General features: G+C 47.4%; 1 protein-coding gene and 1 non-coding gene across 2 annotated transcripts in view; both read right to left on the reverse strand.

The window, feature by feature from the left end:
* Positions 1-13,323: 13,323 nt before the first annotated feature.
* not (ubiquitin carboxyl-terminal hydrolase nonstop) overlaps positions 13,324-21,732 on the reverse strand; it is a 29,974-nt gene continuing 21,565 nt past the window's right edge. Inside the window, exons 10-12 of the mRNA XM_089541059.1 lie at positions 20,392-20,712; positions 16,683-16,832; positions 13,324-13,773 (exon numbers count right to left, since the gene is read on the reverse strand). Of these exons, the coding sequence (XP_089397185.1) occupies positions 13,731-13,773; positions 16,683-16,832; positions 20,392-20,712 (514 nt within the window). The 3' untranslated portion in view covers positions 13,324-13,730. The remainder of the gene's footprint in view (positions 13,774-16,682; positions 16,833-20,391; positions 20,713-21,732) is intronic.
* Positions 19,110-19,181, reverse strand: TRNAR-CCU (transfer RNA arginine (anticodon CCU)). Its single transcript has one exon. It is a non-coding gene; the product is annotated as a tRNA-Arg (tRNA).

Below are 21,732 nucleotides of genomic sequence, written 5' to 3' on the forward strand. Positions count from 1 at the left end.
CGTCAATTTGGTTTAAATGTTTACTGTTTGCTTGACAACCTGCTTCGTGATAAAGAGAAGGGGGCGGGGGTACAGTCTCCTGAGCATGCGCCGAATAGAAGTGTGAAAATCTGTTATGTGTGCATTAAAACGTCAGTTGAAGTCTAGCGTGCTGTCCCGTCGGTTTCTTGTTTCGCTGTCCTTGTGTTTCCACGCTAGTTGCAATGTCGCAGTCATTAACGAATTCATACCAACTAGCCCAACTGTCTTCCATGATAAATTCCGTGCCACGAGAGCTCGCTGCTTTCGTGGCTGCACGAGCTCAAGAATGAAACAAGAAGCTCGAAAAACACGTGATCAGACGCATGCTGATTTGTGAAAACGCTTCGTTGATCCATAGCTGGCCAGATGTTTCCTCGGATAACTACGTTCCTGTGGACCACAAAATCGCAGAGGCGCGTGCTCTGACGAAGACGTTGAACACGTGTTTTCTTCTTTTTTATTTTATTGCGCGTTCTCTTCTTTCAAATGATGCACTAGATAATAGAATGCGTGGATCACCGTGTGGTATTCGCCTACGGCTGCTGAATAATTTTGAAAAGAATTTATTCTCCCGCGCTGTTTCGGTCTCGGTTTCATCAACCGAACGATGATGTAACCTGTAGTTGAACCGGTCACGTGAGGCACAGAAAAACTGTGATATAAACGCTGATAGGTTGTTTTGAGTCACTGCTGCACTTAAACCAGCGTGCTTCATAGGCTGGAATTACAGCCAACATGTTAGCAGTTATACTGCCGTTTTTTTCGTGCCTCATGTAACCTGAATTCAACTACACGTCAGAGCCATCGCTCTGTTGATAAAACCAAAACTGCGTCAAGAAGAAATTCAAATATAGTTTATTTGTTGCTCCTAGGCGAATACCTCGGGGTGCTCCATGTGCACCAATGTCGAAAGCATCGTTTGAAAGAAGAAAAAATGCAAGCAAAAAATTGGTCCTTTGTTGATTTAGATCAGTGCTAACAATTTGATTAAAAGAATACGCACACATGTAAAGGGGGGGAGAAATAACTCAATATTTCATATAAACCTGGAGTACAATGTCTGCTTATGTCTATGTCTGTTTATGTTTATGCCTTTCACAAAATCTTCTGTTATAACCCTCATCTCAGAGTCTCGCTACTTCTGCCGCCATCAGTTCAAAGTTGAAGTGCCAAGCAGTAGCACCAACTTTTATTTCGCCTCATTCATCCTCAAGACAGCTAAGGAATGGAACCACCCTCCCACTTCCATTGCATACGTTACAAACTCCCGACTTACTTAAGAATGTTGATAGCGATTAATTATGGTGTACCAGTATTGTTCTTGTATATTTCTTATTGCTACTCACTCCTCTCTGCAGTGCTTTGGCCTGCGAAAAAAGAAATAGATAGATAAATCAATAAATAAATAAATAAATAAATAAATAAATAAATAAGTGCTTTAAAATTGGTGCCAGTACATTACAGAAGCGTCAATTAGGTTCCTTCCCAGACACCAGGCATCATTCAATTTTGTTGTCGCATACACTGGGTGCCATTTCCGCACTATCTAGCGCAGAAACTTCTAATCGGTAAACATACGCGCTAAACTATCCCATTTTGTCTGTAAAAATGTCTGCCGAGTTGCAAAAAAAGTGCGGCTCAACCGAGTCCCGAATCGGTTCGGAGCGGTTCCTTTGAATCGTTCCGGTTCGCGTTCAGTTCCAAGATGGCGAAAAAAATATGGGTTCGGTTCGGCTCCGGGTGAAAATTCGGGTTCGGTTCCGGTTTCAGGTTCAAGTTCGGTTTCGATTCGACACCCTGGGTGGGTTTAATGTCCTAAAGAGACTCAAACCGTGAGGGACGCCGTAGTGAAGGGCTCCGGAAATTTCGACCACCTGTGGTTCTTCAAAGTGTCCTGACATCGCACAGTAGACGGGCCGCTAGAATTTTCCTCGGTCGAAATTCGACCGCAGCTTAAATATATCTGAGTTATATAAGTTAATGGTTACGTGACCAATATTCATATATAAATCATAAATAGATATGCATTAGATATGAATATTGTTCACGTAACCGTTAGCATTCAAAGCATGAGTTATAGTATAACACCTTATTGTTCACCATTGATTTTTCAGCAACAAAGGGCACAAACATTGTTGCAGAAATAGTGTAAATAAAAATTGTTGTTCTATTTTTTTCTTTTTTGGTATACAGAAGTCCGTCAGCCCCCACTAGCACCAATCGCTGAGACCGCCACTGGCTGAGGGAGCACAAAAGACGTTGTCAAGAATGCCGCTCGCTACGTCGGAATTCACTGCCGCGATTGTTCCTGTCGGCCGTTGTATGAAAACAGCCGAACTGTAGATAAAAACTAAGATCAGCTCACAAGAGAAACCATCGAGGCATCTGAGATTATGAAGTTAGGTACGAGTCGCGCATTCACCCCATCTGTTACTATCATTAAGAAGGAGCTAGATTTTATAAATCGGTAGATTTCCCTCGTGGAATCAAAATATGCATGCTCAGAGCGATGTCTGTTGTTGCTCTTGAAGCTTTTCTGTTTGGCTTTCTGAATAAACTATCTGTTGTTAGTCAGCGCTGTGAGCTCGTCCCTTCTCTTCCTGTGGCCTCGTGCCGTTGTGCTCTTGCACTACAAATCATGTCTGACCAACGTGTCCACCAGTTCATGATGAGAAGAGGGGTACAGGGAAGGATTAGAAGGTTTAGATTAGCTCGCTTCTACACTGAAGGCGACGGCCGCCCAGATTCATCCAAGAAAAAAGTAGAAGTGAAGGAGTGCTTTGCTCGCCGCTGTTAGGGCCAGCCGCCTAAGCGGCACTGCCACGTGCTTAACATGCCCCGTGGAAGAGGGTGAGGAGGGTGGGACGATTAGCCTTGCGGGAGGGGGGGGGGGGGGGGGGCTTGGTTCCCAGGTGTTCGTGTTCAGCCGACTCACCCCGCTAAAGACTTCGTTATCAGCCACGCCTCGTACCACAAGAACACAGAGGCTCTTTTTACCGGCTTTGAGAACTGATACGGCTTGCAGCTCCCGAACCAAATAATGCGTAAACAGTATTTTGGGTGGCAGCGTTGGGAGAACTTCGTCCAATGGGACGCAAGAAATCGCAAAACCCCGGAGCGGACGGAGCACCACGTGACACGGCAGTCGCAGGCAAAAAAAAAAAATTATAAACGGAGCAACCGGCTTTTTCCTCTCAGTTTCTGCTTTTGTGTCGACATGTCAGTATGTCTGAGAGGGTGTTGGTTTGGCGCGGTGTAGCGGTGCCATCTCTGCCCATTTTTTTTTTGTGCTAACGCAGTTGTGGGGTGCTGTACGTGTCTCTCTTCTGTAAGGGCAGCGCGAACAGGTCGAGGAAGAAAGTCGCTCCATCCACTGTCGTTTGCTCTCGCGTTCCGCCGTGTGCATGCGATCTGTGGCCGTACCAGTTGCACGTCCCTACTCACGTGACCGTTACGTCCGCGGTCCGGCCCATCGTCTGCATCGGCCTTTATAAGCCAGATCAAAAACCACCAGTGGCTTGAAGACAGTTTGACAGCGCTTCAGACGACATGTCCATCCTCTACTATGTCCTCAGGTTATTCGGGCTTTTGTATCACCTGCCGGCCACTTCTTGCTACTCGCAGTCACTGTTGGCGTTGGACACGTACTGCACTGGAGGCCCCAAACGAACTTGTCATCTGGTTCAGCACCTGTCGGCCTGGAACGAGCTCCTATGGCAGTGCGGTCTGGAGCTCCGCGAATCGCCTGACGATCTGGGTCGACTGTGCCTCGTCGCGGTCGATTCTCGACAAGAGCCTGCCGGTGGACAACAGTACAGATGGCAGCGCCAGGCTGTGACGCTGGTACTCTACTTGATGGCCGTGCACCGGTGTGTCGACGAAGTCCACATCACTGGATCCCTGCTGGCATCCTACTGCTGCGTGTCCATCATCGCTATGCGTGTCTCTTCTTCGAAGCTCCGCAGGCTCGTCGTGCGCTCGGTGCCTAGCCCCATCAGGCAATGGAGAGGCGCGGATCTCGGACGCGTCATTACAGTCATGACGGATCTGGAAGAGTTCGCATACCACGACCACCGGTGTCCCTCCCCCGTCGCGCGGTCACTCTTCTATCTCGTGCGCTGTTCGAGTCGCCTTAAAAGCCTGAACGTTTCCGCAATTGCCCCTTTCGAGGCCGACCTGTCGGCGGAGCTTGTCGACGCCCTCACGAGAAATTCGACGATCACGGAACTGTTCCTGAGCACCAAGGTGATGGACCGAGCCGAGACAAGAACGCGACAGGTGATGGACGACTACTTGCGCCGCAACAAGACACTGAGGAAGCTGGTGTTCGCGGCGCCTACCGATAACCAGGTCTACGCCACAGAGCTGAGGTCACTCGTTGGGCCGCTGTTCGAGAATGAGACGCTGGAGGAACTGCACCTGTCTATCGGCGCTTCCTCTGCTGAAGGGGTACGCGTGATCGCCGAGTTAGTCGCCCATAACAAGAGCCTGATTGTGCTGTGTGTGAGGTGGGCTGCTGGGGAGGAAGGTTGCCGTTGCCCGTGTATAGTTGAGCAACTGCCCGCCAGCCGATGTAAAAAGAAATTTAACCGAGCCGATGAATGCGCTGATACTGTGGCGCAGGCCGAAGACTCGTCGTGGGCGAGGGCGTTTTCTGGCAACCGAACTCTTCTGGAACTCGCGCTGGACATGTCCCTGCTGGGGACGGCTGAGTGCGAGGCCTTCTTCTGCGCTTTGGCCGCAAGCGGGACGCTCAGGAAAGTGTGCGTGGTGTGTCTGCCGATGAAGTGGCTGATGGAACTGCTGCAAGTCGTCCGTGACGCCGGTTCGACACTGCCAGGGCTCCACGTCGGGAACGTTCGCGTCTCCGCCAACGAAGTAGAAGCACTCAGAGAGTTTGAGAGCTGCATCCACAAAGCGCTGCCCGTCGCCCTATTGCCCGTCAGCCATGTGCGGCTTACGGTAGACTTTGATCCCACGGCGCAGGGGCTGATTGCGAAGTACCTAAAAGGAACCAGAACACTTCGCAGGCTGGAGCTCATCGGCTGCGACCGCGCAGAGCACGATGGCCGGGTTGACCTCGAACTCGTCCGAGCTCTCGTGGCTAACAACACCGTCCGGAGGCTCGAACTGACTAATCTGTCGTTCTCCGCCGAAGCCCTCGAACACCTCGCGAACGCTATATGGCGTAGCGAGAGCATCTGCGAGTTCGTGTTCTTCCCAACGCGGGTTCATTCGGTGCTGTCCTTTCTGTGGTTCCTGTCAGTGGACTTCTGCGAGAATCACACCCTCGTTCGGCTGGACTTGACACAGTCCCCTAACATGGACTTCGGGCGGTTCTGGATCCAGGACGTGGTTCGGCGAAACGCGATGCTGGTTGCGAGGGCGGCGCACTTTGTGACCGGTGCTTCCAGGGGACGCTACTGCGCGGAGGCGCTCGAACTGGTGGCCGAAAGCTGTGCCCTCGTGGAGGCGGTACGGAGGCTCTCGTTATCCAGCGAGAGCGACGCCGAAGCGATGGTGAGAAAAACAGTGCGATACTTTCGGGAGATGGAGGGCTTCATGAGGGCAGCGGGCGTCGTCAGAGAGTGTCTAGTCTGCAGAGAGAAACCTGACGGACGCCTTCAGCTGGACGACTTGAACTTCGACTGCTTGCGCCTGATTCGTGAGTGGCTGACGCTAGCCGACATCGTGGGTGTTTCGCCAGATCTGCGCCACTGAAAGCAGCAAGTGTCGATGTTTCTCGAAGCTGCGGAGAGGGCAGGGCGGGACCTTGAAGCACACAAGAAATCCGCTCCTGTTCTTTGAACGTGTTACGCTATGGACCCCTATCAAGTTCACGCCCGTGAGCGACACGACGTATAACACAGCTGCGATCATCGTCAGGGAAGACCAAGTGCCCACCTATGCAAATCTTAGCCCCATGACCCAGTCCGCCCATGCATCTTCCACGTCAGCGCCACCAGCAACGGCACATGAAGGATTCTTCGACAGGGAACACTTGAGAGGGAACGGCGGGCCCTTTAAGGACTAAACAATGAATCCACTTCTGTTCTTTGCTGAGGCTCAAGGAAAACTTACTTACACCGTGTTTTCTTAGCGATGGTTGGTTTATGACTATCCTGTCGTGCGCGGCTCGTAGTGCATTTCGTTGCATGATAAACAGCTATACAACCTGGAAGACGTTCTTTTCCTATCTGTCCCTCATATTGGGACTGTAACAACAATGACTAGAGCGGGGACTCCTTTTATCGGACTCATCTACTATCTGTAACGGTAAAAGCCCGTTGTACCAACCGGGCTAGGCACTTTTATTTTTTTTATTTTTCTTGCCCATGCTAATATATGTAACATATGTAACGAATTATGTAACGATAGCCCGTTGTGCTCCTGGCGGTGCAGTCCGGGTAACTTCCTTTTTAGTTTCTAACTGCCGTTTCTGTTCCTTGTGACGGTAACGATGCTTACAGCCTTAGATGCTTATATGCCATTAAACCCAATACACAACACCATTTTAAGGATTCCGAAAAAATCCAGGCAATGAGGAGGCGTTGCAGTTATAACGAAGAAAGATTTATTATTGAATTATTAACTGTTAACGAATTATTAATTAAGGAAATCAACTTGCAAACAGCCACTAAAAGTAAAATCAAACTTCATTTCATCAACCAGTTTCATGGCGTTTAACAGTGTCAACAACCTTCGAAGCTTTTGTGATACGTCATTTCATCCCAGAGTACTGTACTTGTGCCCATTTATCTTCACTATTTCTTTTTCCCTTATATTCAGGCGAGTTTGTTTATTACCATTGTCATTTTTTAGATCTGTGATAATGCTGTCACGCGAGTGTTTGTTGCATATTGTTGTATTTTTTATATTGTAGAAAGATTGTATTTGCTGCATTATTCACCTCCTGCGCGAAAATCGCGTGCTCTAAACTGTTCACTTTTAAACATTCCACATTTCATGCATAAGTGCTGCACAAACTGCCATGTAAAGAGGGTGGGGACCCAGTCAAGCTTGCCACAGAGCAGTTTTTTGTCCCCACTCCCTGCATTTTATTCAAATGGAAAATAAAGATTGATTGATTGGATTGATTGATTGATTGATAGGTTGATTTGAGTTGCGCTGCGGCCTTATAATCAGAACATATCTGATGTTTTATTCGCTGTTCTATTCCGCAGCTCCACGCCTTACGTCACGGCCTTCTAAAGCAATCCGGATTTTCTCGGAGGTTGTCTATAAAATGCTTGTATTATGCAGAGTACAGACCACCCAGCGTTCATGCCGCGTACAAGACCTCAAAAACGAGCCGATAATTTACAATACAATTTTAAGAATTCCCGCTCCCGTGCCTCGCGGCGACCAGCGGTGCCGATCTTTCGCCCTAATCCGCGCGCCTCTTTACGTCAGCAGTGGAATGCGATCTCCCAGCACCGACATTTCAGCGTGCAAAAAGTGACGGGAGGAGGGTTAAAGTCGCGAAGACACGGATATTCAAATTTTAACTGCAAATAACTCGGCTTCCACAAAACGCATCAAAAAAATTTTTACTGGAGGATATTTGTGACGCTGCGTCCTTTAGCATGCTAGGCATATCGCATCTTTCTTGAGCCCCCTTTCACAGCCCCTTTAAAACTCTCGCGTTAAAAATAAAGTGTCGTGTTGTTCGAAGGCTCATTACGCGTCTGATGGCCATGGCAAGGGGAAGAAATTCAGCATCCACCAGAGCAATCGTGGCTGAACCAACCTTGCGTTTGCGTGCTTACGTCTGTGTCCATCTAGCCCGTTTTTCGCAGTGTTCTTGAGCCGCCGCTTATTTCCAGTTGCGGCTCCTTGCACGACGCCTGCACCGACGGAAGCGGCTTTCCACTGTAAACGAGAGCTCCCCCAAAGCACAGCGCAGAGGGGTGCTGGACATGGTTTTTTGACGCACTGCCGCTATCTTCACGGGGCCCTCGTGAGGCCGTACCCAGTCAAAAAAAAAAAACATTCATTGGAACCAATTGGACATTCCAGTTGGAACTAAATGGACATTCCCATTGCTTCCAATTGGATTTCCCAATTGGAACCAATTGGTTCCAGTTGTGTTTTTAGCCCCCGACCAATTGGACCCATTAGGCCAGGCAGTTATTTGACCCAGAAAATATTCACAAAATATATTACGTTCATTGAGAAAGGTAGCTAAACGTTTGAATAATATGCTTTAGGATCATGGATGAATATTTCTACAACTAAACACATTGTAACGTGCAAAAGGAAAACTGATTTATGAGGACTGCGGGGAGACACTCTGCCTAGTGCCAATCAACATTTTTCTACGGAATTGAAATTAACATGTTTTTATGGAAATCAAAGCCAACAGACACACATGCATCACACACAAGCAACACTGCACATTCAGGGACTAGTAGCATACATTAGCTCAATATGTACATCCAGAGAACACACTTCTGCTCCAACTTATATACCCAGTTCATGACGCTCTCATGCAGGGGCCGGTGGCGCTTGCCCACTGAGGGCAGATATTTAATTTAATTTCAGCTCCAGTGGTGGTGTAGGTGATGAGTACAATTTATTAGGCTAAGCTGCTGATAGCTCTTATTTTAAGTACCATATTAGTTCTATCTTTTTCGTCAAACATGCAAACATTCATTGGATAAATTGGGTGCAGTTCGGCGGACCAATTGGATGCAATGGGTAAGACCAATTGGGCTCACCAATTGGAAACCCTAATGGTCCAATTGGATAGTCCATTCGGACCATCCAATTGGAACACCATTCCAATTGGAACCAATTGGAAACTGAACTCGTCCAATTGGAACCCATTGGAAATCCAATTGGTTCCAATGGTTTTTTTTTACTGGGTAGGCTATCGTCGGAAAGGCATCCGATGTCCCACAGCTGCCCACACTGCTGCGGGGCCTAACAAAGGCGTCTTTGAAGAGTGGTTACGAGCGCCGGTTAAAGCAGTTACGATGTATCTTTCACATACTGACCCAATGAAAGGGAAAACAGGATCGTTCCTTATCTGGTTTGCCGAGACGGCAGAGAGCACCATCCCTCCCCCACATCCGTGGGAACTAAGTCCGTTCCTCATTCTTGTCCGCCGAGCGTCCCGCCATCTGTGCTGTACGGGCTTCGTGGCCCTTTCCCTTTTGTTGCTGGCGGACGACAGGCACTGATGACGGGTGGGAGCGCATCAGTTTCAAGAACTTGGCTTGCAACGCGAATGGAGAGGGGGGCGGCGGTGTGCTTGAGACAAGTCGGAAGAATAGCCCCGACGGAAGAGAGTGTGGATTGGATGTCCTTACTAGTCCTGTGGTAGCATATACAGTAACTCTAGTCCTTACCGTAGAGACAGTGATGTCGCGTTTGTTTTTATTTGGTTTCATGGAACGCACTTCTACTTTAGGCTCTAACCAGCTAGGTAAATGAGTGAAGTAGTGCAGTTAACTTCCAGTTTTACTATCAGTATATGTATGCTGTAAATATATGTTCTGCTCCTATCATCTACAAGCACGCTTCCTGGTCTTCTTCCACCTTCTTTGAAGAAACGAACAGATCTGAAATTCAACTGCTCCCACGACTGGTAGACAGACGCACGCAGTCTGCAAAGCTTATAGTCACTGGTTTGGACATTACAGTGAATCAGTGAAAGGCAAGTCTGTGTATGCTGCATGCATGGCTACCTAGACTGCAGTGAACACGGCATATAGTGTATACTATAGACTAATATACATACATGGTAGTGGCGGTGGTCGAATTTCAATGGATGCGAAGTTCTAGAGGCCCGTGTACTGTGCGATGTCAGGGCACATTAAAAAGCCCAGGTGGTCGAAATTTTCGGAGCCCTTCACTACAGCGTCCCTCATTGGCTCAGGCGCTTTCACCGTTAAACCCCCATAAACCACACACACACACACAAATGTGATTTCTTGGCAGCTGATTGATCAGTATAAAGTCACCAGAAATTGTTGAAAAACAACAGGATTTATTTCAGGACGTTTCAGCTGGAGGACCAGCCTATTTCAAAAAAGGTTGGTCCTCCAGCCGAAACATTGTCTCGACATGCAGAATTCTTCTGGATGCAGATTCATGAAAATCACGAACACTGATAAATCTTTTACAGAAAACAATGAGCATCAAATTCATGAGAGATGGTCTCACAGGGTGAATGGCACCAGGCTATGAAAAAAAGACAACTATGAGGAGATCTACGGAAACAAACAGTGCACGAAGCGCACAGAAGCATCAAGAAATTGCCCGAAACAAAACAGTCTGTTTCGTTGGGACGGAAACCTTTCTTATGACATTCTGCTGTCATTGTTTGTTTCGCAGGTTGTTGCGTTTTCCTCGAGGGATGTAGAGAAGTGCAAATATTTTTTTCTGCTCTGCTTGAACGCACTGAAATTCACATATACTGCACGTGAAACAGTGCGGGTACCATGCATGGCTGCGCAAACTGCACGTGGCAGGAGAATGACGCCGATGTAAAATCAAACAAACACCTACTGTGAAGCCCACCCACCCCTCAAATGCCCTACTCAGGGGCATTTGAAGAATAAATAAATAAACAAACAAACAATATCAGTTTTTGCATAAGAACTGAGGATTGGGCGAGTTGGTGGTGATCCATCGTAAGTTTTTGCGCCTATTGGTGACGTATACACTGTGGCTGCGTCCGGGGACGCGACTGACAGCCGCAAGCCTGGGTCCCAGCTACAGCAGCCAGGTGCATTGGGAAGAGATACTGATCTTGGCTGGTAAACAAGCGGAAAATGCCTCTCTTCAAAAAAAAAAAGAGAAAAGAAACTCCAAGCCAGGGCACGTCCACGCATTTGGTTTGGTTTGGTTTGTGGGGTTTAACGTCCCAAAGCCGTAGTGGAGGGCTCCGGAAATTTCGACCACCTGGGGTTCTTTAACGTGCACTGACAACGCACAGTACACGGGCCTCTAGAATTTCTCCTCCAAAGTTCAACCGCCGCGGCCGGGATCGAACCTGCGTCTTTCGGGTCAGCAGCCGAGACGTCCACGCATATGTGCCGACCTCCGGACTACTGCCAGGACCATTTCTAAAAGGGGAGAAGTGTTGTGTTCGAAGGGACAATGGTGTAGTGACAATGGGCACAGTGCACAAGCCCGTCAACGGAGGAGAGCCTGCTCCTCTTCCTCGCCCCTCTGGAAGTGTCCTCCTCCCCCTCTCCTGTCTCCGGCCGCCAACCCAGTCCCAGATGGGGGACGACTTTAGACCATGCCGACAAGCGGTCGCCGATGTGCTATCGTCGAGTTGGGTGTAAATAAGAGATACAGTGTCTCCACAAACGCCTTGTTTCACGTCAGCGGTGGACATAACACTACCCCAGCAATTTACCTTAGCAGATACATTTTAAGGCGAAAGCCTTTAATGCCTTCTCGTTGTCGACAGAAGATTTACCAGCAGAGGTGTCACGCTTTTCTAGTCAGACCGGAAAAAAAGACTTTGTGCAGGATGGGATTCGAACCACCATCCTTTCATTCCGTAGCCGAGCGTGCTAATGGCTACGCTACTCCCTGCCAACGCATATGTAGTTCTGCTTGTCTAAGACGCTGGAGTGTGTTAGCAGAAAGGCGTCGAATCAGACGGGTGCCTCCCAAACGCCCTCCAGTGTCTCCAGCATTTAAGATTCGCAAACTATTGTGTACTGAATTAACATCTTAACCACACATCAGCAACTTAAGCAGCAACACCGCGCTCTCACCGCACTTCAGGTCAACAAAGTGCCCCCTGAGTCTATGTGGCTAAGAGCAGTGCCATTCAAATAGTTCTTTATAATAATAATAATAAACATTTTCGGTGCTCAAGAACAACAATAACGTCTTAGTAATCATGATTATTATTATTACGAAAACACCACCACCCCTCACGTGTTTGTTTCTACGGAAAATTTCGCTTGAAGCAGGAATAACACTGTCGATGATGTCATCATTCAATAAACAGAGAGCGATGATCATGAGCGGAAATTGATCAACTTATTGACAGTACTCTGTGCATTCAAGTGCAGTGGAAACATTGGTTAATCTGCCACATTTATTTAAATTGCAAAGCCAGCTGCTGCGTCTCTCCTTTTAAACCGGGATTGTTCGTTCTTATGCGGATAATTTGGAGCACTGCAATCTCTGTGCATAAGCGAGCACGTCACGTGGTACTTTTTGTATTTCGCGGGCATCTGCAGTGAGCGAAGAAAAAGCTAATACGTAATAGTTGAAAGTCAGAAGCTTTTCAATTGGACGTTTGTGTCCTGTACTACAACTTTCTCATTGGAATTTTTCAGCTACCTTCACTGCTTGCGAAGTTGGTTATTTAACCTCGACGTGGGATCCGAACCCACGACCTCCGAATTACGTAATTCGGAGGTCGTGGGTTCGGATCCCACCGGCGGCATGTGGTTGTTTTTTCTTCTGCTTTTTTAATCAATTGGCTTTAACATATTCAGTAATATAAATTGATCAACACCATAAAATAAATAAATAAAAAATTTAAAATCCCCTGTGCCCCTTGGTTTCTGTGGCTGTTGGCTTCTCATATATATATATATATATATATATCGTACACACTAGAAGCCGCCGCGGTGGCTCAGCGGTTATGGTGCTCGGCTGCTGACCCGAAAGACGCGGGTTCGATCCCGGCCGCGGCGGCTATAGAATTTCTTTGGAGGAGAAATTCTAGAGGCCCGTGTACTGTGCGATGTCAGTGCACGTTAAAGAACCCCAGGTGGTCGAAATTTCCGGAGCCCTTCACTACGGCGTCTCTCATAGCCTTAGTCGCTTTGGGACGTTAAACCCCATGAACCAAACCGAACCAAACCAAACACTAGCTGCACGCACGGAATTTCACCCCATAAGCTCGCATACGCGGCAATTGTCCCACCAACAGAACTTTGAGCTGAAGCTGAAGCATATTTTACAAGCATGAAAGCGAAGCACATTGCTGAGGGCTGCCTCATGGTATGGGAACGTAACGCCCTCTTTGAAAACTGGTGATGGTTTATGGGGCAAATCCCAAAGCGACTCAAGCTATGAGGAATGCCATCCATAGTGGAGGGCTCCAGAAAAATTTTGACCACCTGGGACACTTTAGCGTGCGCTGACACTGTACAGCCCACGGGCATTCTTCTATTTCGCCTGCACTGAAGTATGGCCGCCGTGGCTGGGATCGACCTTGGGATCAGCAACCTTGCAAGGTTGCAGCAACCTGCAACCTTGGGATCAGTCACTGAGCTATCCCAACGGGTTGCAAACAGTAAGCGATCAACCCGAACATATACTTGAGGAAGCAATAATTTATTGAGCAAATGAGGTGGCACAGTTTAGCCAAGCTCAGAGGACAGTACTGATGGCTGGTGAAAGAGAAGGGGGGTGTTGTAAGGGAATTGCAAAACCTAGATCGCACACATTTCAGAATCTGGATGCAGCCGAGACTGCTGACGGTGCAGAAGCCCCACGGGGACATCTGTGTGTAGTTTTCTGGGAGACATGGATGGCCAACAAGTGAAAGTGTGACGACGGAACAAGCACTTTCAGAAATTATGTCCCTACACACGCGCACACACAGATGCATCACATTTATGCAATTCCACAAGACTCGGGGGCAGTTCTCTTTTCTGCGTTCTTCTCACAGACGACAAGGAATGGACAGTGAACACAGGAAACAAGGAAGCACAGCTCCTTCATTCGTACTCCAGGATCTGCTTGTGATAGAACAGTAAGTACCTGAAAAGTACGAACAGAGATAAAAGTCAAGATAAGAGAACAGCATTTCAGGAGAAGTAACATCACTGATTTCATAACTTTAGGTTAAAGGTGCACTGAAGAGGATTCTGAACATGTCTTTTTGCCGCGGGAACTCGATCCACACGTTCCTAGCATTCTTAGAAACAGTGACTTATTGCCCTGTGCGGCCGATTTCCCCAATTAAAATGAATTAACGTCCGGCTCCCGCCTTTTCTTTTAATTCTGCCTCGTACGGTGGGCGGAGTCGACCAACGCGTGGAGTGCCTTTCACCCAGTCCCGTGGAGGCTTTGCTTTCGCTTTATTTTGTTTTTTAGGTTTCCATGAATAAATAGTTTCATTCGCAGATAATATAGCCGCAAAATAAGCCCGAAGAAATAAAAATACGCGCGGACTATTTGCTACTACGGACTACTACGTATTACTCCGCCGATGGCAGAGCGGCAAGCCGCCACGGGACTGGGTGAAAGGCGCTCCACGCGTTGGTCGACTCCGCCCACCGTGCGAGGCAGAATTAAAAAAAAAAAGGCGGGAGCCGGAAGTTAATTCGATTTAATTGGGGAAATCGGCCACACAGGGCAATAAATCGCAGTTTCTAAGAAAGCTCGGAACGTGTATATCGAGTTCCCGCGGCAAAAAGACAAGTTCAGATTCCTCTTCAGTGCACCTTTAATGCAGTTACACAGTACACTTTATCAGATAATCATTTTTTTAACTCTATACTGTAACGACTGGTGAGTCTTAGTGCAGAAATCAACAATTCTCTGCATATTCAACAATGCTCTTATCATAAAAGTTCCACAGAAAACAGAAACAGCTGGAGCATTTCCAAATGCAACACCTCGCTCTGAATCCAGCACAAAGCTGCAGCAACACATCTAATCCTCTGCCTGAGCCTTCAACACAAGCCTAAGCCTAAGCCAGTGCAATAGCAACATATCCGATGGCATAGCAGCACCTGTAAAATATCTGCTATACAGAGTTCACAAAATGCATTAATCCAAACTGGGCACACTGTATTGGAGCAGTCCATACAGGTTCCAGATTACACCGGTCCAGCAGTCAATAATTAAAAAGTTAGTTAATTAAGCTTAACTAATTAGTCAACCTTGAAGAACGAAAAAAATACTGCAGACTAGGTCACTCGACTCTAAACAACCCTCATTTGGTTTCAGACTGCTAGGACACCCCGTGTTTTTTAAAAGCTTGGTTACATTTAGCTGGGACACCCGATATAAGCACATGTGCTATATATACAGCACATACTACCGTATTTACTCGCATAATCCTCGCACTTTTTTTCCCTGAAAATCAACGCGAAGTTTGGGGGTGCGATAATTATGCGGGGAAAATTTTCAAGCAAATGTTTCGGAGTGTTAAATGAAAAGATGAATGGGTGCGAGATCGGGATTGTCAGGTCCGCTATTGTAAATATAACGAAAACATTACTTTCAAGCGGAACTTACCTTCGTTATGAAAGTACAAGGTGAACGTAAGCTCAAGCTGCTAAACACTTTATTTGCCGCGCGCAACCTCCCGTCACTACTCGCGTTGCGTACGTCTATCAGGCAATTCTACTCTTGATCAGAGTCCGTGTCGACACTGGAATCGTTGGCTTCTGCGGCATCGGTTTCTTCATCTTCCAATGCTTCTTCGTCGTCCCACACCAGGTGGTCCTCAGTCGCATCCAAGGCGTTCGAAATTCCTGTTTAGTAATTCCTGTTTAGAAAAGTCAGTTTAGATTTTTCGAACCTAAGCACCCCCTCTCAGTTTGGGCATCGCGTTGGGATCGCGATCGTGAAAAAAAGGGGGTGCTTAGAATCACCTAAATACGGTAGTTGTAGCCGCGGTCAATAGATGGCGACCGCTACGACAAGCAGACGGCTCGCGGCAGTAATTTTGGGGGTGCGATGATTATGCGGGGAAAAAATTTTTCCCAATTTTTGATAGCCAATGTGGGGGGTGCGAGCATTACGCGAGTGCGAGCATTATGCGAGTAAATACGGTATATATAAGGGAAAGAAATCTCCATGATGTTCAATATGCAATGAAGGTGCATAGCTGCACCATCCTGCAAGTTACACAAGACCTCTCCACAAGGAGCTAGAAGGAAGACATGCTTAATTTCGTGCGTGGTCACAGGTTGCAAAAAGCAGGAAGCCCTCGTAGATAATGCGCCCACGATATCAGCATTGTCAGTCATAGCAAATGCACTACAGTCTAGCCCGTTTATAACGAAGCCACTTATAGCGAAATAGCGGTTATAACGAAGGGATTTCAATTTCCCATTCCCATTTTTGCATTTTCAATACATTTTGGGTCCGGTTTTAACGAAGTAAATAACAGCGCGTCAGCGGATATAACGAAGAGATTTAATACCAACCGAAAAATAATCTGCCAATCAACACATTTTTGCGTCCTTGAGGCGATTTTTTCCGCGAAAATAAGAGCAAAATTCGGCTGACGGCGTCCTTTCGTGGCGTCGTCTGCTCTCCTGCGGAGCGAAAGGTTGCTTCACTGCATCGCATGGCACGCCGGTCTCGTGTTGCGCCGTCCTTGAACGGCGTCACGGCGTAGAGCGGTAGAGCACGCCACGCAGGGGAAAAACGTAAAAAAGAACAGAGACGATTTTTTTTTTTTCGATGACGTCGCAGAGAGCGGCCGTCTTGGCCAATCGCGGTTCTCTATTTCTCCCAGGTATGCCGGTATGCCGATGTGTGCCGATGTTTGTATTTTTTTTTTCGTAGTCCGCATATTACGAAATAGCGGATATAGCAAAGTGATTTCCGATTCCCGCCGACTTCGTTATAACCGGGCTAGACTGTACTACCCCTTCTACATCTATACAAATCGGAAAAGAGTGGATAGGAAGCGGCACCCCAGTGCCTACCCTTCGGAGTCAAGGACATCCTGAAGGCTGGCCCTGGTGATGAGGTGGTCGTCACACTTGAACCAGTGGTCCCGATGTTGCCGCACGTACGCCGTGTAGTGGCCTGTCTCAATGGTTCCACTGTGGTTCACCACAGCAAACAGGCAATACCTGCACCACAGGTTCACAGGGCAGTTTTTAACAGCCCTTTAGTATCCTAAAAATAATTAATTAATTATAAAATCCCCTGTGCTCCTTGGTTTCTGTGGCTGTTGGCTTCTCTCATATTTATAACGAGCCTCTCATTCCCCTTCCCTTGTTTGCTTAATTGCTGAGCGAGGGTCTCGGTTCTGGCAGCCTTGACGCCATAGGAAGCATAAGAGGGTTCTCACACAGCTTCCACCCTCGCCGTTCGATGGCGTTCTATGTCACACCAGCGGTAACTCAGGACGTTCCAAGTCCGCCGCTTACGAACGTGGGTGGCGCTGATGAACACTCTCAAGGTTAGGTTATTTGTAAACATAAATACCCCCGAAAGCAGAAGGTTTGACAGCCGTCGCCGTAGCTCAGCGGTAGAGCACCGGACGCGTAATTCGGAGGTCGTGGGTTCGGATCCCACCGGCGGCATGTGGTTGTTTTTTCTTCTGCTTTTCTAATCAATTAGCTTTAAGCGATTAAATTGATCAACACCACAAAATAAATAAATAAAGTAAAAAATAATCCCCTGTGCCCCTTGGTTTCTGTGGCTGTTGGCCTCTCTCATATTTATAACGAGCCCCTCATTCCCCTTTCCTTGTCTGCTTAGTGTGCAGAAGGTATATTCTCAAACACTGTCAAATGCAACCGGGTGGGCTCGGCACTTGGTAGGAACTCAAGCAGAGGTGTATTTCTTGGGCTTCTTTCGTCGGGAAAAATGGGGTTCAGCATGATTTTCCTCTACAAAATTTCTCACAATTCGCCGTAGCAAGGCTGTATTTAGAGGGGGGCACAATGCAAAAAGATGCTTGGCTATTGTGAGACATCAGCATGTGTTAAACAATCCAAGGCAGTTGAAATTAATCCAGAACCCCCTTTCTTTCTTCTTTCAATTCCTCCACCATCCATCCTTTCACGGTGCAAGTGCAGTGTTGACTAAGATCGAAACGGTTACCGCCCCTTTTACTTTTCTCCGCATAACCATTATAGCTTTTTACTGGACTGGGTGCTGACTGAAAACACATATATTCTACACTGTTGTGATTAACAATCAGCAGCTGCATACATGGGCTTCCAAGTAAGAAAGTAAAAGCGAAATCTTGATGCTTCTAGTATCTATCCCTATAGAAGAAAGCTACAGGCGATTTCATACATTATTAACTTACTTCATTTAAGCTGGCAGGTCCACAGCCACAAGACCACATGCTGCACTTCCATCATCATCAACCTGGCTACGCCCACTGCAGGGCAAAGGTCTCTCCCTTGTCTCTCCAGGTAACCCTGTCCTGTGCCAGCCATGGCCACCTTATCTTCACAGTCACTTTATCCTCACAGTTAATCTCATCCACCTGCCTAACTTTCTGCCTCCCCCTGTTACATGCTACAGCAGATGGTGCGTGTCTAGTGAATGCACAGATGTCTTAGAAACGTATATTGCTGAGGCGTTCATGAATAATTTAATTATGACCGTATAAATTACAGATGTTCCAATTTATTTATACAGAATACCCCTAAAGGCCCTCGAGAGGGTATTACATAGGGGGGGCACAGGCAATTGAACAGAATAAAACAAAACCACAAATATAAAACAAACAACAAAAGCACAAATAAGACACTTTGGATGACATAAGTAAGCAAAAGAATCAAAAGAATGGCAGCGCGGCAAAGAACGAAGATTACTGCAGTATTAAAATTATACAATGTATCCGCTAGGAAATCGACAACGTGGCGTCGACGACTGCCTATTTCCTTATCGTGGCGTCATCTTGGACGCAGTCAGAGCGAAAAGGTCGTGCGACCTGCTCGAGACGCCTGGAACAAATCAAGAATTACCTTCTTATCATAAGTACAGGCGCGGACAAAAGTAAACGGAGCATGCAACTGTCTTTGAATATTTTTCACGCGTCACCTAATTGAAATTTCCAGCAGTGGTACGTGCATGCTGGTAGTGGTGGTTGGTGGGCTTTCTGGTAGACAAACAACGCTTCTTCTTTACCAATGGAGGAAGCGTGACTGCACTTCGAACAGGATAGCGTGCTCCGTTTACTTATGGCCGCGCCTGTACGTCACGACTTCATATGGCTTATTCTACTGCACATGAGAAAAGCCAACAGCCACAGAAACCAAGGGGCACAGGGGATTTTTTTTTTAATTAATTAATTTATTTTTGTGCTGTTGATCAATTTATAACATTACTGAATATGTTAATGCTTAAAGCTAATTGAATTGAAAAGCAGAAGAAAAGCAAACACATGCCGCCGGTGGGATCCGAACCCACGACCTCCGAATTAGGCATCCGGTGCTCTACCGCTGAGCTACGGCGACGGCTGTCAAACCTTCTGCTCTCGGGGGTATTTATGTTTACAAATAACCTAAACTTGGGAGTGTTCACCAGCGCCACCCACGTTCTTAAGCGGCGGACGTAGCACGTCCTGAATTACCGCTAATGTGACGTAGAACGTCATCGAACGGCGAGGGTGGAAGCTGTGTGAGAACCCTCTTATGCTTCCTATGGCGTCAAGGCTGCCAGAACCGAGGCCCTCGCTAAGCAATTAAGCAAACAAGGGAAGGGGAATGAGGGGCTCGTTATGAATATAAGAAAAGCCAACAGCCACAGAAACCAAGGGGCACAGGGGATTTTTTTTTAAATTAATTTATTTATTTTCGTGCTGTTGATCAATTTATAACATTACTGAATATGTTAACGCTTAAAGCTAATTGAATTGAAAAGCAGAAGAAAAGCAACCACATGCCGCCGGTGGGATCCGAACCCACGACCTCCGAATTACGCGTCCGGTGCTCTACCGCTGAGCTACGGCGACGGCTGTCAAACCTTCTGCTTTCGGGGGTATTTATGTTTACAAATAACCTAACCTTGGGAGTGTTCACCAGCGCCACCCACGTTCTTAAGCGGCGGACGTAGCACGTCCTGAATTACCGCTGATGTGACGTAGAACGTCATTGAACGGCGAGGGTGGAAGCTGTGTGAGAACCCTCTTATGCTTCCTATGGTGTCAAGGCTGCCAGAACCGAGGCCCTCGCTAAGCAATTAAGCAAACAAGGGAAGGGGAATGAGGGGCTTGTTATGAATATGAGAAAAGCCAACAGCCACAGAAACCAAGGGGCACAGGGGATTTTTTTTTAATTAATTTATTTATTTTTGTGCTGTTTATCAATTTATAACATTACTGAATATGTTAACGCTTAAAGCTAATTGAATTGAAAAGCAGAAGAAAAAACAACCACACGCCACCGGTGGGATCCGAACGGCGACGGCTGTCAAATCTTCTGCTTTCGGGGGTATTTATGTTTACAAATAACCTAACCTTGGGAGTGTTCACCAGCGCCACCCACGTTCTTAAGCGGCGGACGTATCACGTCCGGAATTACCGCTGGTGTGACATAGAATGTCATCAAAGTCATCCATGCTGCGTTCCACATCGAGCTAGGGAAGCCCTTCCTTTGGATGAGACGCCCATCGCGTCCTAGGAGGAACGCACAAAGACTGGCAACGGTGGCTGAGTGTTCAACTCACTTGTTGTCGTGGCAGGGCTGCGGCGGTGCACTGGAAGGGGACGTGGGACGGCCCTTGGCAGATGAGGATGAGGAGGAGGAATTAGAGGAGGAGGGGGCGCGGGGACCGGACATGAAAGGGCTCATGTCCAGGTACTGGGGGAAGCTGATGAGCGAGGAGATCTTCTTGTGGAACCGGGACGAGTGCTCGAAGCGCTTCAGGTGGAAGCTGCACACGACGGGCAGCTGCTTCATGGTCAGCTGCTTGGTCGACTCCTGGTAGCTGTCGCAGCGGCCACACCGGATCTTGGCCGAGCTGCCCAGGTGCTCGGGACGGGTGAACCTGTGCACCGCAATAGAAAGCAGGCCGCACCCCCTTTCATTTGTTGCCTCTTGTGGTGCATGAGCAGCTGAGGCTATCATGCGCCAGATGCTAGGTTGAAATATTAACCCTTTGAAGGTTTTTGCCATATATGTACGGCAGCAGTTTTCTGTCCCGCAAGGTCTTTGCCGTACGGGTACGGTTTCAATCTTCCGTTTGAAATTTTGCGCCAAAAGAACAATGCGTGCACACTGGGGCGTGCTGCCACCTCTTAGGACTTACAAGAAGCGCTTGAATTTTGTGCTGCCTTCTCACGGAGATAAGCAGAACTTATGTCTAGCTTTAGCGCGGCGGCACAGACTGCGGCAACACCCCTTTTTGTAGTTTTGGTGTCGCCGCGTGATCGCAACGGAGTCGCGCGAAATTTGAGTTTTCTTTTTGTCAGCACTATCTTGCAGGGGCTGCCGAAGTTGATTTCTATCTTTATTGGCGCTGCTCTTAGCTTGCTTATCACCGTTGCTCGCGAGGTATTCTCGCCCTCTGCGGCAAAGCGCCTACGCGGTTTTGATTCCGCCGCGGGATCGCAACGGAGTCGCGCGAAACGTGTTTTCTCTTTTTGGGCACTCTCTTGCAGAGGCGGCGGAAGTTGATTTCTATCTTTATTGTTGCTGCTCTTAGCTTGTTTATCACCGTCGCTCGTGAAATTCTATTGAACATTTTCCAGTTGTGAGTGATGCTGTCACCAAAGTACTGTTCCTAATTTTTTTTTTACTATTTATTCTCGATTATATACATTTTGTAGATTCAAGATCCGCAATAAAGTAATTTGACCACCTGGGAAAGTTTTCTTCAAAATAATTCGACCCTCAAAGGGTTAAAAGAAATAAATTTTTTTCAAAATTTAAGTTTAAAACATCTCCTTCCTTCAGGAACACAGAAACATTGTGTTTTCTCCTGAGGGCAACCTGGAATGGAAAGACAAGTTTTTTGTCATAAAGTACAGCACAACACTTCTTACGCAGTTTTTCAAGTTCTGTTTCC

Source organism: Amblyomma mixtum, chromosome 4 (assembly GCF_055824585.1).
Source record: "Amblyomma mixtum isolate Tamu chromosome 4, ASM5582458v1, whole genome shotgun sequence".
Taxonomy (NCBI): Eukaryota; Metazoa; Arthropoda; class Arachnida; order Ixodida; family Ixodidae; genus Amblyomma; species Amblyomma mixtum.